Source organism: Nerophis lumbriciformis, linkage group LG38 (genome assembly GCF_033978685.3).
Source record: "Nerophis lumbriciformis linkage group LG38, RoL_Nlum_v2.1, whole genome shotgun sequence".
NCBI classification, from domain to species: Eukaryota; Metazoa; Chordata; class Actinopteri; order Syngnathiformes; family Syngnathidae; genus Nerophis; species Nerophis lumbriciformis.
In genome coordinates, this window is record NC_084585.2 from 2,725,036 (window position 1) to 2,745,015 (window position 19,980).

The following is a 19,980-nucleotide window of genomic DNA, read 5'->3' on the forward strand; positions in this document are numbered from 1 at the left end:
TGTGCGTGTAGGTGTGTGCGCGTGTATGTGTGTGTGCGTGAGTGTAGGTGTGTGCGTGAATGTAGGTGTGTGTGCGTGAGTGTAGGTGTGTGCGTGTAGGTGTGTGTGTGTGTGAGTTTAAGTGTGTGTGCGTGAGTGTAAGTGTGTGTGCATGTAGGTATGTGTGTGTGTGCGTGAGTGTAGGTGTGTGTGTGTGAGTTTAGGTGTGTGTGCGTGAGTGTAAGTGTGTGTGCATGTAGGTGTGTGTGCGTGAGTGTAGGTGTGTGTGCGTGAGTGTAGGTGTGTGCGTGTAGGTGTGTGTGCGTGAGTGTAAGTGTGTGTGCATGTAGGTGTGTGTGCGTGAGTGTAGGTGTGTGCGTGTAGGTGTGTGTGCGTGAGTGTAGGTGTGTGTGCATGTAGGTGTGTGTGCGTGAGTGTAGGTGTGTGCGTGTAGGTGTGTGTGTGTGAGTGTAGGTGTGTGTGCGTGAGTGTAGGTGTGTGTGCATGTAGGTGTGTGTGCGTGAATGTAGGTGTGTGCGTGAGTGTAGGTGTGTGTGTGAGTGTAGGTGTGTGTGCGTGTAGGTGTGTGCGCGTGTATGTGTGTGTGCGTGAGTGTAGGTGTGTGCGTGAATGTAGGTGTGTGTGTGTAGGTGTGTGCGCGTGTATGTGTGTGTGCGTGAGTGTAGGTGTGTGCGTGTGTGAGTTTAGGTGTGTGTGCGTGAGTGTAGGTGTGTGTGCATGTAGGTGTGTGTGCGTGAGTGTAGGTGTGTGTGTGTAGGTGTGTGTGTGTGAGTATAGGTGTGTGTGCGTGAGTGTAAGTGTGTGTGCATGTAGGTGTGTGTGCGTGTGTGTAGGTGTGTGTGTGTGAGTTTAGGGGTGTGTGCGTGAGTGTAAGTGTGTGTGCATTTAGGTGTGTGTGTGTGAGTTTAGGTGTGTGTGCGTGAGTGTAAGTGTGTGTGCATTTAGGTGTGTGTGTGTGAGTTTAGGTGTGTGTGCGTGAGTGTAGGTGTGTGCGTGTAGGTGTGTGTGCGTGAGTGTAAGTGTGTGTGCATGTAGGTGTGTGTGCGTGAGTGTAAGTGTGTGTGCGTGAGTGTAAGTGTGTGTGCATGTAGGTGTGTGTGCGTGAGTGTAGGTGTGTGTGCGTGAGTGTAAGTGTGTGTGCATGTAGGTGTGTGTGCGTGAGTGTAAGTGTGTGTGCATGTAGGTGTGTGTGCGTGAGTGTAGGTGTGTGTGCGTGTATGTGTGTGTGCGTGAGTGTAGGTGTGTGCGTGTAGGTGTGTGTGTGTGAGTTTAAGTGTGTGTGCGTGAGTGTAAGTGTGTGTGCATGTAGGTGTGTGCGTGAGTGTAGGTGTGTGTGCGTGAGTGTAGGTGTGTGTGCGTGAGTGTAGGTGCGTGTGCGTGTAGGTGTGTGTGCGTGAGTATAGGTGTGTGCGTGAGTGTAGGTGTGTGCGTGAATGTAGGTGTGTGTGTATGAGTATAGGTGTGTGCGTGTAGGTATGTGTGTGTGCGTGAGTGTAGGTGTGTGTGAGTTTAGGTGTGTGTGTGTGAGTGTAGGTGTGTGTGCATGTAAGTGTGTGTGCATGTGTGTGTGTGTGTGTGTGTGTGTGTGAGTGCGTGCCCACGCTCCGTTCCCCACAGTCCGTGTCTGACAGGATGTCCTTGCCGAGTCAACAAGACTAATCTAGGCTCTGGCCTTGCACTGGAGGGGGGGGGGGGGGTGTTTACAAGACGCACACGTATATGCACGCACGTCTTGGAATGTTTGCTTCACACACACACACACACACCCCCCCACACACACACCCACACACACACACACACACACACACCCACACACACACACACGCACTTGTGCATGCCTTCATTGACGGCCAAAGCCCAGGGGAAGGCACTAATAAACATTACATCTTTCTTTGGAAAAGGGCTGTTAACACACGCTCACACACACATTTACACACGCTCACACACACATTTACACACGCTCACACACACATTTACACACGCTCACACGCACACACACATACATTTACACACTCTCACACACACATATTGGGCCTGAGAGCAAATCAATATACAGCAGGAAGACTTCAGAGTCTCTCTCTCCCAGCCAGTCATGACAAAAAGTCATTTATTGTCCTCTTTGTTCCTCCAGCATCACCAAGCAGTCCAACAAAGATCTTTCATCTACATAACACAATCCACAATGTGACAGCGTGGATGACTTCATCTACATAACACAATCCACAATGTGACAGCGTGGATGACTTCATCTACATAACACAATCCACAATGTGACAGCGTGGATGACTTTGTGTGCTTTTCATCAACTTGACTGTTTATTACACACGTCTTTACTTCTTTCCCTTTGACCACTCTGCTGTTTGACTCTGCCTTCATCCCTGGGAGGGCAAACTTTGGGATGGAGAGCGATAAAGAAGAGAAATAAATAAGGGAAATCGATGAGGAGGACAGACTCCAAAAGAGAAGAAAGGTGGAGAAGTGCTTCCTGCTCCATCAGTTTTTTTACAATCCATCACATGCTTTAATTAGGGCCCGCATGGCCCATTGCAAAAGGACACCCACAGGGAGACCTTATGCAATGGGACATAAGGACCTATTGAATTTGTAAGGTTTTATTCTTTCTTATTATTAGGGCCCGCAATGGGACATAAGGACCTATTGTTATTCGTTAGTTTTATTCTTTCTTCTTATTATTCTTCTTCCGCAGCTTTGCGCACTACTTTGACCCCCTTAACATGCTTCAAAACTCACCATCAACACACATCAGTAATATACGGCAAAACTTTTTATCAAAAAACCAAACCTCAAAACTAAAAATTGCGCTCTAGCGCCCCCTAGGAAAAAAAAAAACTAGACTGCCTGTAACTCCCACTAGGAAGGTCGGAAAAACATGAAACAAAATCCTCTATGTAGGTCTGACTTAGACCTAGTTCTCATAATTGTACATCCTCGGGCTAAAATCAACAGGAAGTTGGCAATTCCCCCTTCAAGACAAAAAAGTACTAAAAACAGTCACTTTTGCCTCTTTGCGCTGTAATATGACCCCCTTAACATGCTTCAAAACTCACCAAACTGAACACACACATCAGGACTGGCAATAACTGTGATCTAATAAAAAAACCTAAGCCCAAATTAAAAAATCGCGCTCTACAGCAATTGTTGAATAAAACTGATAAAAAACTGCTCCTCGGAAGAAAACAATTACAAACCTACAAACCTGCCTGTAACTCCCACTGGGAAGGTCGGAGAGGCATGAAACAAAAACCTCTCCGTAGGTCTGACTTAGACCTACATTTCATAAATTGACTACCCCCAGCAAAAATCAACAGGAAGTTTGCTATTCCCCCTTCAAAACAAATTTTTTGTAAAAACCAGTCACCTTCCTTCAAAAACGAACTCCTCTGAGCGCGTTTGTCGACCCTAGGAGAGACATTGAACCCTTGTGATTACAACAACAGAAGCGCTTTTTAATTAACTGCTCCGGTTTTGATTTTATGACCCTTCAAAGACCCGCTGCGCTGATGCTGCTGCAATGCTGTTTTTTTAAGATGGCTGCTTAAAAGCAGGAAGCACCAACGTGCCCACACAATGCAGACAAGGTAGGTACACTAGACAAAAGTCTTGGGACACTTCAGACTACAAGTAGACAAAAGTATTGGGACACTTAGGACTAGCACCTGCCAAATACGCGGGCCCGAACAACGCTGCTTGCAGCTTTAATTATTATTATTATTATTATTATTATTATTCTTCCGCAACTTTGCGCTGTAATTTGACCCTCTTAACATACTTCAAAACTCACCAAATTTTACACACACATCAGTAATATACGGCAAAACTTTTTATCAAAAAACAAAACCTCAAAACTCAAAATTGCGCTGTAGCGCCCCCTAGGAAAAAAAAAAACTAGACTGCCTGTAACTTCCACTAGGAAGGTTGGAGAGATACATGAAACAAAAACCTGACTTAGACCTAGATTTCATAATAGTATATTCTTGGGCAAAAATCAACAGGAAGTTGGCAATTCCCCCTTCAAGACAAAAAAGTACTAAAAACAGTCACTTTTGCCTCTTTGCGCTGTAATTTGACCCTCTTAACATACTTCAAAACTCACCAAATTTTACACACATATCAGTAATATACGGCAAAACTTTTTATCAAAAAAACAAAACCTCAAAACTCAAAATTGCGCTCTAGCGCCCCCTAGGAAAAAAAAAAACTAGACTGCCTGTAACTCCCACTAGGAAGGTTGGAGAGACATGAAACAAAAACCTGACTTAGACCTAGATTTCATAATAGTATATTCTTGGGCAAAAATCAACAGGAAGTTGGCAATTCCCCCTTCAAGACAAAAAAAGTACTAAAAACAGTCACTTTTGCCTCTTTGAGCTGTAATTTGACCCCCTTAACATGCTTCAAAACTCACCAAACTGAACACACACATCAGGACTGGCTAAAATTGTGATTTAATGAAAAAACTTAACCCCAAATCTCAAAATTGTGCTCTACCGCAATTTTTTAATAAAACGCAGAAAAAACTGCTCCTCGGAAGAAAAAAATGACAAAACTGCCTGTAACTCCCACTGGGAAGGTCGGAGAGACATGAAACAAAAACCTGACTTAGACCTAGATTTCATAATAGTATATTCTTGGGCAAAAATCAACAGGAAGTTGGCAATTCCCCCTTCAAGACAAAAAAGTACTAAAAACAGTCACTTTTGCCTCTTTGAGCTGTAATTTGACCCCCTTAACATGCTTCAAAACTCACCAAACTGAACACACACATCAGGACTGGCTAAAATTGTGATTTAATGAAAAAACTTAACCCCAAATCTCAAAATTGTGCTCTACCGCAATTTTTTAATAAAACGCAGAAAAAACTGCTCCTCGGAAGAAAAAAATGACAAAACTGCCTGTAACTCCCACTGGAAAGGTCGGAGAGACATGAAACAAAAACCTCTATGTAGGTCTCACTTAGACCTACATGTCATAAATTGACAACCCCCAGCAAAAATCAACAGGAAGTTTGCTATTCCCCCTTCAAAAATTTTTTTTTGTAAAAACCGGTCACCTTCCTTCAAAATCTATCTCCTCTGAGCGTGTTTGTCGGACTAAAACTGGACAAAAGTATTGGGACACTTAGGACTACAACTTGACAAAAGTATTGGGCCACTTGGGACTAAAACTTGACAAAAGTATTGGGACACTTGACTACAACTTGACATAAGTATTGGGACACTTCGGATTACCACTGGACAAAAGTATTGGGACACTTAGGAATAAAACTGGACAAAAGTATTGGGACACTTACGACGAATACTGGACAAAAGTATTGGGACACTTCGCACTAAAAGTAGACTAAAGTATTGGGAAACTTGGGACTAAAACTTGACAAAAGTATTGGGACACTTAGGACTAGCACGTGCCAAATATGCTGGCCCGACCAATGCTGCTTGCAGCTTTAATTATTATTATTATTATTATTATTCTTCCGCAACTTTGCGCTGTAATTTGACCCTCTTAACATACTTCAAAACTCACCAAATTTTACACACACATCAGTAATATACGGCAAAACTTTTTATCAAAAAAACAAAACCTCAAAACTCAAAATTGCGCTCTAGCGCCCCCTAGGAAAAAAAAAAAACTAGACTGCCTGTAACTCCCACTAGGAAGGTTGGAGAGACATGAAACAAAAACCTGACTTAGACCTAGATTTCATAATAGTATATTCTTGGGCAAAAATCAACAGGAAGTTGGCAATTCCCCCTTCAAGACAAAAAAGTACTAAAAACAGTCACTTTTGCCTCTTTGAGCTGTAATTTGACCCCCTTAACATGCTTCAAAACTCACCAAAATGAACACACACATCAGGACTGGCTAAAATTGTGATTTAATGAAAAAACCTAACCCCAAATCTCAAAATTGTGCTCTACCGCAATTTTTTAATAAAACGCAGAAAAAACTGCTCCTCGGAAGAAAAAAATGACAAAACTGCCTGTAACTCCCACTGGGAAGGTCGGAGAGACATGAAACAAAAACCTGATTTAGACCTAGATTTCATAATAGTATATTCTTGGGCAAAAATCAACAGGAAGTTGGCAATTCCCCCTTCAAGACAAAAAAAGTACTAAAAACAGTCACTTTTGCCTCTTTGAGCTGTAATTTGACCCCCTTAACATGCTTCAAAACTCACCAAACTGAACACACACATCAGGACTGGCTAAAATTGTGATTTAATGAAAAAACTTAACCCCAAATCTCAAAATTGTGCTCTACCGCAATTTTTTAATAAAACGCAGAAAAAACTGCTCCTCGGAAGAAAAAAATGACAAAACTGCCTGTAACTCCCACTGGGAAGGTCGGAGAGACATGAAACAAAAACCTGACTTAGACCTAGATTTCATAATAGTATATTCTTGGGCAAAAATCAACAGGAAGTTGGCAATTCCCCCTTCAAGACAAAAAAGTACTAAAAACAGTCACTTTTGCCTCTTTGCGCTGTAATTTGACCCTCTTAACATACTTCAAAACTCACCAAATTTTACACACACATCAGTAATATACGGCAAAACTTTTTTATCAAAAAACAAAACCTCAAAACTCAAAATTGCGCTTTAGCGCCCCCTAGGAAAAAAAAAAAACTAGACTGCCTGTAACTCCCACTAGGAAGGTTGGAGAGACTTGAAACAAAAACCTGACTTAGACCTAGATTTCATAATAGTATATTCTTGGGCAAAAATCAACAGGAAGTTGGCAATTCCCCCTTCAAGACAAAAAAAGTACTAAAAACAGTCACTTTTGCCTCTTTGAGCTGTAATTTGACCCTCTTAACATACTTCAAAACTCACCAAATTTTACACACACATCAGTAATATACGGCAAAACTTTTTTATCAAAAAACAAAACCTCAAAACTCAAAATTGCGCTCTAGCGCCCCCTAGGGAAAAAAAAAAACTAGACTGCCTGTAACTCCCACTAGGAAGGTTGGAGAGACTTGAAACAAAAACCTGACTTAGACCTAGATTTCATAATAGTATATTCTTGGGCAAAAATCAACAGGAAGTTGGCAATTCCCCCTTCAAGACAAAAAAAGTACTAAAAACAGTCACTTTTGCCTCTTTGAGCTGTAATTTGACCCTCTTAACATGCTTCAAAACTCACCAAACTGAACACACACATCAGGACTGGCTAAAATTGTGATTTAATGAAAAAACTTAACCCCAAATCTAAAAATTGTGCTCTACCGTAATTTTTTAATAAAACGCAGAAAAACTGCTCCTCGGAAGAAAAAAATGACAAAACTGCCTGTAACTCCCACTGGGAAGGTCGGAGAGACATGAAACACCTCTATGTAGGTCTCACTTAGACCTACTTTTCATAGATTGACAACCCTCAGCAAAAATCAACAGGAAGTTTGCAATTTCCCCTTCAAAACTAATTTTTTTTATAAACCGGTCACTTCTCTTCAAACATTATCTCCTCTTGTCGTTTCGGCTTCAAACTAACACAGGAGAGAGATTGAACCCTTCCAAATAAAAGTTATTGAAATAATTTTTATAACTGCTCCGGTTTTGATTTTATGAGCCTTCAAAGAACCGCTGCGCTGATGCTGCTGCGCTGATGCTGCTGCGCTGCTGTTTTCTCAAGATGACTGCTTAAAAGCAGGAAGCACCAGCGTGGCCACACAATGCAGACAAGGTAGGTACACTAGACAAAAGTATTGGGACACTTCGGACTAAAAGTAGACAAAAGTATTGGGACACTTATGACTACCACTGGACAAAAGTATTGGGACATTTAGGCTGAAAACTGGACAAAAGTATTGGGATACTTGGGACAAAAACTTGACAAAAGTATTGTGACACTTGGGACTAAAACTTGACAAAAGTATTGGGACACTTAGGACTAGCACCTGCCAAATACGCGGGCCCGACCAATGCTGCTTGCAGCTTTAATTCTTCATGTTTCTCTTCTTTAAATGTCTCATATTAAACTTACTTGGTGATGCAATAGTTAGAACATCCCACTGGGACACGCCCCTCAGTGTAGTTTTTTTCTGGCGCTATTGAGGGGGCCGGTCTAAGAAGAGGTAGAGCGGGCACCGTATTTATTGACTCTAAGATGAACTTAAAATACTTTCATTTTTTCAAAACTCGACACTGCGTCTTATAACACCTAATGTACCGCATAATTCTGGTTGCGCTTACCGACCCCGAAGCTATTTTATTTTCTACATGGTGTAATGATAAGTGTGACCAGTAGATGGCAGTCACACATAAGAGATACGTGTAGACTGCAATACGATGGCAGTCAACCATAACAGATACGTGTAGACTGCAATATAATGGCAGTCACACATAAGAGATACGTGTAGAACTCAATTATCACATGTGAATAATGCTGTATGATAGACTGTATTTATGTTATTCACATGTGAATAATGCTGTATAATAGACTGTATTTATGTTATTCACATGTGAATAATGCTGTATAATAGACTGCATTTATGTTATTCATATGTGGATAATACTGTATAATAGACTGTATTTATGTTATTCACATGTGAATAATACTGTATAATAGACTGTATTTATGTTATTCACATGTGAATAATGCTGTATAATAGACTGTATTTATGTTATTCACATGTGAATAATGCTATATAATAGACTGTATTTATGTTATTCACATGTGAATAATGCTGGATTATAGACTATTTGTTATTCACATGTGAATAATGCTGTATAATAGACTGTATTTATGTTATTCACATGTGAATAATGCTGTATAATAGACTGCATTTATGTTATTCACATGTGAATAATGCTGTATAATAGACTGTATTTATATTATTCACATGTGAATAATGCTGTATAATAGACTGTATTTATATTATTCACATGTGAATATTGCTGTATAATAGACTGTATTTATGTTATTCACATGTGAATAATGCTGTATAATAGACTGCATTTATGCTATTCACATGTGAATAATGCTGTATAATAGACTGTATTTATATTATTCACATGTGAATAATGCTGTATAGTAGACTGTATTTATATTATTCACATGTGAATAATGCTGTATAATAGACTGTATTTATGTTATTCACATGTGAATAATGCTGTATAATAGACTGTATTTATATTATTCACATGTGAATAATGCTGTATAATAGACTGTATTTATATTATTCACATGTGAATAATGCTGTATAATAGACTGTATTTGTTATTCACATGTGAATAATGCTGTACAATAGACTGTATTTATGTTATTCACATGTGAATAATGCTGTATAATAGACTGTATTTATGTTATTCACATGTGAATAATGCTGTATAATAGACTATTTGTTATTCACATGTGAATAATGCTGTATAATAGACTGCATTTATGTTATTCACACGTGAATAATACTGTATAATAGACTGTATTTATATTATTCACATGTGAATAATGCTGTATAATAGACTGTATTTATGTTATTCGCATGTGAATAATGCTGTATAATAGACTATGTTATTCACATGTGAATAATGCTGTATAATAGACTGTATTTATGTTATTCACATGTGAATAATGCTGTATAATAGACTATGTTATTCACATGTGAATAATGCTGTATAATAGACTGTATTTATGTTATTCACATGTGAATAATGCTGTATAATAGACTGCATTTATGTTATTCACATGTGAATAATGCTGTATAATAGACTATGTTATTCACATGTGAATAATGCTGTATAATAGACTGTATTTATGTTATTCACATGTGAATAATGCTGTATAATAGACTGTATTTATGTTATTCACATGTGAATAATGCTGTAAAATAGACTGTATTTATGTTATTCACATGTAAACAAATACTTAAGTGTTTATTGTCTATTGTGAGTGAACTGTGGTGCTGAATTTCCCCCAGGGATCAATAAAGTACTTTCTATTCTGTTCTATTCTATTCTATTCTAATATTCCTTCACTTTACACAGGAAGGTACTTTCTTTAACCAAGTCTTTCTTCTTTCTTTTGACAATACTGCAATAATTCTGTGCAGTGGCCTTAATACTGTGAGATGTTGATGTTGTTACATCCCTGTGGGACACCATGGACTCTATTTGTGGATGAGGATTTGGAGACAGTGCCATTAAAGGACAAAAAGAAGTGACCTAACCCCCCCCCCCCCTCCTCTAAGCCTAACAAAGGCACGCATGTGTGTGTGTGTGTGTGTGTGTGTGTGTGTGTGTGTTGTGCATGCATCCTTGCATATGATGAAACTCCAAGAGAGGAGCTGGAGGCCACGCTGGCCAACGTTGGCGAGGACAAGCTCTGTTTACATAATGTGTTGTGAGTTCTAGAAGGTTCCGGCCAGGCCGTTGTGTAATGGCACACATAACGGTGAGGCTGATATGCACGGGCAGCATGTTGGCGGGCTCACAAAGTAGCAAATAGCGTACCTCCTCGACTCTCGCTGTCTGCTGGCTTCACCTGGATGGGTCTGTTCATCTGTGAGGGGAGAGGAGAAGAAGAAGCAGCAGTTAGCAGCATCAACTCACACATTGTCTGTTCATCTGTGAGGGAAGAGGAGAAGAAGCAGCATCAACTCACACATTGGCACACCTTTCCAGTTTTTACCCCATCACACCCAAAAATAACTCTTTTTTTCGATTCACTCAGCCAAATTGCTGGTGAGGTGTGTTAGAACTCTCCAAAGCCGCAGCACTTCTAGCCGCGGGGGAAAAGGCTGGCGGGGAATAATATTTGATCTGAGATGAAAGGTTTGAAAGAGGATGAAGGAGAGATAGAAGAAGAAGGCGAGGAGAGACGTAACTCTTGGTCAGCCCAGTTGTAGCGAGTATCACCAATAACAGACTTGTTTATTATCTAATATCTTAATATACTTTCCAATAAGATGATATTTGATCCAATAATATGATATATTATCTAATAAGGTGATATATTATCTAATATCTTAATATATTATCTAATAAGTTTGATATATTATCTAATAAGATGATATATTATCCAATAATATGATAAATTATCTAATAAGATGATACATTATCTAATAATATGATATATTATGTAATAATGTGATATATTATCTAATAATGTGATATATTACTTAATAATATAATATATTATCTAATAATATGATATATTATCTACGAAGGTGATATATTATCTAATAATATGATATATTATGTAATAATGTGATATATTATCTAATAATATGATATATTACCTAATAATAAAATATATTATCTAATAAGGTGATAAATTATCTAATAAGGTGATGTATTATCTAATAATATGATATATTATCTAATAAGATGATATACTATCTATTATGATATATTATCTAATAATGTGATATATTATTTATTTATATGATATATTATCTAATAAAATGATATATTATCTAATAAGATGATATATTATCTATTATGATATATTATCTAATAAGGTGATATATTATTTATTTATATGATATATTATCTAATAAGATGATATATTATCTAATAAGATGATATATTATCTAATAATATGATATATTATCTAATAAGGTGATATATTATCTAATTAGATGATATATTATCTAATAATATGATATATTATCTAATAAGATGATATATTATCTAATGATATTATATATTATCCAATAATATGATATATTATCTAATAAGATGATATATTATCCAATAATATGATATATTATCTAACAAGGTGATATATTATCTAATATCTTAATATATTATCTAATAAGTTTGATGTATTATCTAATATGTTAATATATTATCCAATAATATGATAAATTATCTAATAAGATGATACATTATCTAATAATATGATATATTATGTAATAATGTGATATATTATCTAATAATGTGATATATTACTTAATAATATAATATATTATCTAATAATATGATATATTATCTAAGAAGGTGATATATTATCTAATAATATGATATATTATGTAATAATGTGATATATTATCTAATAATATGATATATTACCTAATAATATAATATATTATCTAATAAGGTGATAAATTATCTAATAAGGTGATGTATTATCTAATAATATGATATATTATGTAATAAGATGATATACTATCTATTATGATATATTATCTAATAATGTGATATATTATTTATTTATATGATATATTATCTAATAAAATGATATATTATCTAATAAGATGATATATTATCTATTATGATATATTATCTAATAAGGTGATATATTATTTATTTATATGATATTTTATCTAATAAGATGATATATTATCTAATAAGATGATATATTATCTAATAATATGATATATTATCTAATAAGGTGATATATTATCTAATATTATATATTATCCAATAATATGATATATTATCTAATAAGATGATATATTATCTAATGATATTATATATTATCCAATAATATGATATATTATCTAATAAGATGATATATTATCTAATGATATTATATATTATCCAATAATATGATATATTATCTAATAAGATGATATATTATCCAATAATATCATATATTATCTAATAAGGTGATATATTATCTAATATCTTAATATACTATCTAATAAGTTTGATATATTATCTAATATGTTAATATATTATCCAATAATATGATAAATTATCTAATAAGATGATACATTATCTAATAATATGATATATTATGTAATAATGTGATATATTATCTAATAATATGATATATTACTTAATAATCTAATATATTATCTAATAATATGATATATTATCTAATAAGGTGATATATTATCTAAAAATATGATATATATATTATATAATAATGTGATATATTATCTAATAATATGATATATTACCTAATAATATAATATATTATCTAATAAGGTGATAAATTATCTAATAAGGTGAATAAGGTGATATGATACATTATCTAATAAGATGATATATTATCTATTATGATATATTATCTAATAAGGTGATATATTATTTATTTATATGATATATTATCTAATATGTTAATATATTATCCAATAATATGATAAATTATCTAATAAGATGATACATTATCTAATAATATGATATATTATGTAATAATGTGATATATTATCTAATAATATGATATATTACTTAATAATATAATATATTATCTAATAATATGATATATTATCTAATAATATGATATATTACCTAATAATATAATATATTATCTAATAAGGTGATACATTATCTAATAAGGTGATGTATTATCTAATAATATGATATATTATCTAATAAGATGATATATTATCTATTATGATATATTATCTAATAAGGTGATATATTATTTATTTATATGATATATTATCTAGTATGTTAATATATTATTTAATAATATGATATATTATCTAATAAGATGATACATTATCTAATAATATGATATATTATGTAATAATGTGATATATTATCTAATAATATGATATATTACCTAATAATATAATATATTATCTAATAAGGTGATAAATTATCTAATAAGGTGAATAAGGTGATATGATACATTATCTAATAAGATGATATATTATCTATTATGATATATTATCTAATAAGGTGATATATTATTTATTTATATGATATATTATCTAATATGTTAATATATTATCCAATAATATGATAAATTATCTAATAAGATGATACATTATCTAATAATATGATATATTATGTAATAATGTGATATATTATCTAATAATATGATATATTACTTAATAATATAATATATTATCTAATAATATGATATATTATCTAATAATATGATATATTACCTAATAATATAATATATTATCTAATAAGGTGATACATTATCTAATAAGGTGATGTATTATCTAATAATATGATATATTATCTAATAATATGATATATTATCTATTACGATATTGTATCTAATAAGGTGATATATTATTTATTTATATTATATATTATCTAATATGTTAATATATTATTTAATAATATGATATATTATCTAATAAGATGATACATTATCTAATAATATGATATATTATGTAATAATGTGATATATTATCTAATAATATGATATATTACCTAATAATATAATATATTATCTAATAAGGTGATAAATTATCTAATAAGGTGATATATTATCTAATAATATGATATATTATCTAATGAGATGATATATTATCTATTATGATATATTATCTAATAAGGTGATAAATGATCTAATAAGATGATATATTATCTAATAATATGATATATTATCTAATAAGATGATATATTATCTAATAATATGATATATTATCTAATAATATGATATATTATCTAATAAGATGATATATTATCTAATAAGGTGATAAATGATCTAATAAGATGATATATTATCTAATAATATGATATATTATTTAATAATATGATATATTATCTAATAATATGATATATTATCTAATAAGATGATATATTATCTAATAATATGATATATTATCTAATAATATAATATATTATCTAATAAGATTACATATTATCTAATAAGGTGATACATGATCTAATAATATGATATATTATTAGATAATATATGTATATAGGGTTGTCCCAATACGAATATTTTGGTACTGGTACCAAAATGTATTTCGACGTTTTTCAATACTTTTCTAAATAAAGGTGACCACAAAAAAATGGCGTTATTGGCTTTATTTTAACCAAAAAAATCTTAGGGTACATACAAACTGTGGACCAAAGAGGAAAAGAACCATGGGGACTGTTCTAGGGTGAAAGTGTAAAAGGCAGCATGTGTGATGGTATGGGGGTGTATTAGTGGCCAAGACATGGGTAACTTACACATCTGTGAAGGCACCATTAATGCTGAAAGGTGCATACAGCTTTTGGAGCAACATATGTTTTTACCATGGACGCCCCTGCTTATTTCAGCAAGACGATGCCATTGAAAATGTGTGCTGCAATATGAAGGCTAAAATATCAAGCAAGAATGGGAAAGAATTCCACTTCAAAAATGTGTCTCCTCAGTTCCCAAACCTTTACTGAGTGTTGTTAAAAGGAAAGGCCATGTAACACACTGGTAAAAATGCCTTTTTTGCAATATGTTGCTGCCATTAAATTCCAAGTTCATGATTATTTGCTTGATTATTGACCTGGAACCCTCAAGTTGAAGTTGTCACATTGTGTAAATGGTAAATAAAAAGAGAATACAACAAATCCTTTTCAACTTATATTCAATTGAATAGACTGCAAAGACAAGATATTTCATGTTCACACTCAGAAACTTTTTTGCAAATAATCATAAAGTTAGAATTTAATGGCAGCAACACATTGCAAAAAAGGGCATTTTTACCAGTGTGTTACATGGCCTTTCCTTTTAACAACACTCTGTAAAGGTTTGGGAACTGAGGAGACACATTTTTGAAGTGGAATTCTTTCCCATTCTTGCTTGATGTACAGCTTAAGTTGTTCAACAGTCTCCCTTCTCATATTTTAGCCTTCACACATTTTCAATGTCTGGACTACAGGCAGGCCAGTCTAGTACCTGCACTCTTTTACTACGAAGTCACGCTGCTTACGTGCAGTGATTTCTCCAGATTCTCTGAACCTTTCGATGATATTACGTAGCGTAGATGGTGAAATCCCTAAATTCCTTGCAATAGCTGGTTGATAAACGTTGTTCTTAAACAATTTTCTCACGCATTTGTTGACAAAGTGGTGACCCTCGCCCCGTCCTTGTTTGTGAATGACTGAGCATTTCATGGAAGCTGCTTTTATACCCAATCATGGCACCCACCTGTTCCCAATTAGCCTGTTCAACTGTGGGATGTTCCAAATAAGTCTTTGATGTCATGTCTGTGTGATCATGTTTTTGTCTTAGTCATGTTTTATTTAGTTATTGGACTTTTTAGTTTCTGTCTTTTCACTCCCTTGTCTTGTTTCCATGATTACCCCATTAGTTTCACCTGTTCCACGTTTGGACTCATTGTGCACTCTTGTTTGTCACCATAGCAACCATTAGTTTTCACCTGTCACGTCATGCACCTGTTTCACGTTTTGAGTCACGCACCTGTTTTTGTTAATCATGTCTATAGTATTTAAGTTCATTGTTTTCAGTTTGTCGTTCTGACGACATCCCCATATTTATGCTTCTGCACACTCTCCACACCCTTATGGTCCTTGCTGCTCGTTTTTTCATGCCGGTTCCATGCCAAGTAAGTTTTTGTTTATTAAGCCACAGTTAGTGTTTTTTTTGTTGTTCATAGTTTTTGCCTTTGTGCAAGTGTTTGGTTTCATAGTTTGTTCTCCGCCATTGTGCGCGCCTTTTGTTTGATCCTTTTTTTTTGTAGTTTTAGTGTTTAAATAAATCATGTATTTACCTTCACGCCACATCTGGTCCAATTCACTTGCACCTCGGGGGAACAAACCAAGCCCAAAGTCCAAGTCCTGACATTTGATGAGCATTCCTCAACTTTCTCACTCTTTTTTGCCACTTGTGCCAGCTTTTTTGAAACATGTTGCAGGCATCAAATTCCAAATGAGCTAATATTTGCAACAAATAAGAAAGTTTCTGAGTGTGAACATGAAATATCTTGTCTTTGCAGTCTATTCAATTGAATATAAGTTGAAAAGGATTTGTTGTATTCTCTTTTTATTTACCATTTACACAACGTGACAACTTCACTGCTTTTGGGTGTTGTATTATAGGTTTACATGCCAGCATCGAAGTCTTTCAAGATGCGATCAAATTGAGAGGCGACAAGGTGGACCCCCCACTGAGACCTTGTGTCATTTCCCTCCTGCCTGTCAAACATTCGCCTCCAATCAATTTTTAATAATGCCAATCGCTATGCTGGCGGGAGGAATGGCGAGAGGAGGGGATGCAGAAAAGGGGAGGTAAAGGTCAAGGTTCTGTGTGATGCAGCATCAGTGTTTCGCTAAATGTCATTAAATCTTTTCTTGGGAGTTTGCAGATCCACTCATCATCGTAATGAATGCTTCAGATGATTCAACAAAGCCAAAGCCTTGGGCCGCGAGGCGAGGACACCGAGTCACGATACAAACACAATTAATGCTCGGACCTTCACCCTTTCCCTTTGGTCGCGCCGATATTAAATCACATCATTCATCGGAGCATTTATTTCAATCCTTCTCTCCTCCCTCGCTTTAACGGCCAAGTTAATGTTTTTAATGCGACGCCTTGCATTATTTATCAGACTGCCTGTTGGTACGCAACACGACACAGGAGGAGGGTAAAGAGAACAGGAGTTGAGGGAGTTAGTTAAAAATGTGACCGGGGGAAGTTAGCCGGGGTGAGGGGAGACGGGGGTGCATACTAATTGGTGAGGACGGTGGCGATGAGGAGGGAATGAAGATAGATCAGAGTGGGGGACAAGGTCAACGTGGGGCTCCCAGGGGGGCCATAAGCCTGCATACATATGAGTGCTTTTACCGTGACCCATACCAATGGTGTGGCCTCAGTCTGACCTAATTGTCTTCCGCCTGCACTGCTTTTTAAATAAACACCTTCAAACCCTGAAGATTGACTATACGCACGTTTACTCTACATGAGGTCCGAGCATGAATTGTGTTTGTATTAGAGATGCGCGGTTTGCGGACACAACCGCGGAGTCCGCGGGTTATCCGCGGGTCGGGCGGTTGAAATTAAAAAAAAAAGAAAAGATTTTATCCGCGGGTCGGGTCGGGCGGTTGAAATAAAAAAAAATTAGATTTTATCCGTGGGTCGGGTCGGGCGGTTGAAATAAAAAAAAATTAGATTTTATCCGCGGGTCGGGTCGGGCGGTTGAAATAAAAAAAAAAAAAGATTTTATCCGCGGGTCGGGTCGGGCGGTTGAAAAAAAAAAAAAAATTGATTTTATCCGCGGGTCGGGTCGGGCGGTTGAAATAAAAAAAAATTTGATTTTATCCGCGGGTCGGGTCGGGCAGTTGAAATAAATTTTTTTTTGATTTTATCCGCGGGTCGGGTCGGGCGGTTGAAATAAAAAAAAATTAGATTTTATCCGCGGGTCGGGTCGGGCGGTTGAAAAAAAAAAAAAAAAGATTTTATCCGCGGGTCGGGTCGGGCGAATGAAATAAAAAAAAATTACCGTATTTTTCGCACCATTAGCCGCACCTAAAAACCACAAATTTACTCAAAAGCTGACAGTGCGGCTTTTAACCCGGTGCGCTTTATATATGGATAAATATTAAGATTCATTTTCATAAAGTTTCGTTCTCGCAACTTCGGTAAACAGCCGCCATCTTTTTTCCCGGTAGAGCAGGAAGCGCTTCTTCTTCTACGCAAGCAACCGCCAAGGTAAGCACCCGCCCCCATAGAACAGGAAGCGCTTCTTCTTCTACTGTAAGCAACCACCCGCCCCCGGAAGAAGAAGAAGCGCGCGGTGCATGCTGGGATATGTGACGTTTCATTTCCATTTGTGTGTTTATGTAAAGACCCCAAAATGGCTCCTATTAAGTGTGTTGTCTGTCTAATTATAAATAATGCAGACGAGGCGTGTTAACTGAGTTCTCAACGTTTACTCACAGCGTGCTAACTGCCAGCATACAACGCTTCTCAGGGCTACCGCGCATGCTCGTAACTATCGTTGCATGCTGGGTAGTGTAGTTGTTATATTTGCTAGCTCATAACAACACATTGAGAGACACGCTTACGCGCTTAATTCAATACTCGCCGTCATTCCGGGTGGATTGACAAAAGACCTCCAGCCGCTAGATATTGGTGTCAACAGGGCATTCGAAGCTAGACTGCTAACTGCGTGGGAACAATGGATGACAGAAGGCGAACACACCTTCACTAAGACGAGGAGGCAGCGCCAGACGACGCCAACATCTGCCAGTGGATCGTAAATTTGCCCAACTTTTCACTTCGGACACCGAAGACGAAGGATTTACGAATGAAGAATAACTTCAGAAAGTGAGCGCTATGTTTATTTTGTGTGTTGTGACATTAACGTTCGAGCAACATTATGTTGCTATTGCTCTGCACTATTTTGAATTTTACTATGTTTGTGATTGCACATTTGCGTACATTTTGGGAGTGAACAGAGTTGTTAGAACGCTGGTTTTTAATATATTATTAAAGTTTGACTGACCTATCTGACTTTTTTTTTGACATTCCCTTTAGCGCAGCGTAGGCGCGGCTTATAGTCCGGGGCGGCTTATTGGTGAACAAAGTTATGAAATATGCCATTCATTGAAGGTGCGGCTAATAATCCGGTGCGCCTTATAGTGCGGAAAATACGGTAGATTTTATCCGCGGGTCGGGTCGGGCGGTTGAAATAAAAAAAAAAAAAGATTTTATCCGCGGGTCGGGTCGGGCGGTTGAAATAAAAAAAAAATTAGATTTTATCCGCGGGTCGGGTCGGGCGGTTGAAATAAAAAAAAATTAGATTTTATCCGCGGGTCGGGTCGGGCGGTTGAAATAAAAAAAAAATTAGATTTTATTCGCGGGTCGGGTCGGGCGGTTGAAATAAAAAAAAAATTGATTTTATCCGCGGGTCGGGTCGGGCGGTTGAAATAAAAAAAAAATTAGATTTTATCCGCGGGTCGGGTCGGGCGGTTGAAATAAAAAAAAATTAGATTTTATCCGCGGGTCGGGTCGGGTGGTTGAAATAAAAAAAAATTAGATTTTATCCACGGGTCGGGTCGGGCGGTTGAAATAAAAAAAAAATTGATTTTATCCGCGGGTCGGGTCGGGCGGTTGGAATAAAAAAAAAATTGATTTTATCCGCGGGTCGGTTCGGGCAGTTGAAATAAAAAAAAATTTGATTTTATCCGCGGGTCGGGTCGGGCGGTTGAAATAAAAAAAAATTAGATTTTATCCGCGGGTCGGGTCGGGCGGTTGAAATAAAAAAAAATTAGATTTTATCCGCGGGTCGGGTCGGGCGGTTGAAATAAAAAAAAAATTAGATTTTATCCGCGGGTCGGGTCGGGCGGTTGAAATAAAAAAAAATTAGATTTTATCCGCGGG

At 35.8% G+C, this 19,980-nt stretch overlaps 1 protein-coding gene across 7 annotated transcripts in view; it reads right to left on the bottom strand.

Annotated features, from left to right (window-relative positions):
• The window catches only part of celf4 (CUGBP, Elav-like family member 4), a 373,411-nt gene that overhangs the window by 73,278 nt on the left and 280,153 nt on the right, over window positions 1–19,980 (bottom strand). For all 7 annotated transcript variants that reach the window (XM_061932610.2, XM_061932615.2, XM_061932612.2 and 4 more), the window contains exon 3: window positions 10,467–10,515. In XM_061932610.2, the coding sequence (XP_061788594.1) occupies window positions 10,467–10,515 (49 nt within the window). The remainder of the gene's footprint in view (window positions 1–10,466; window positions 10,516–19,980) is intronic.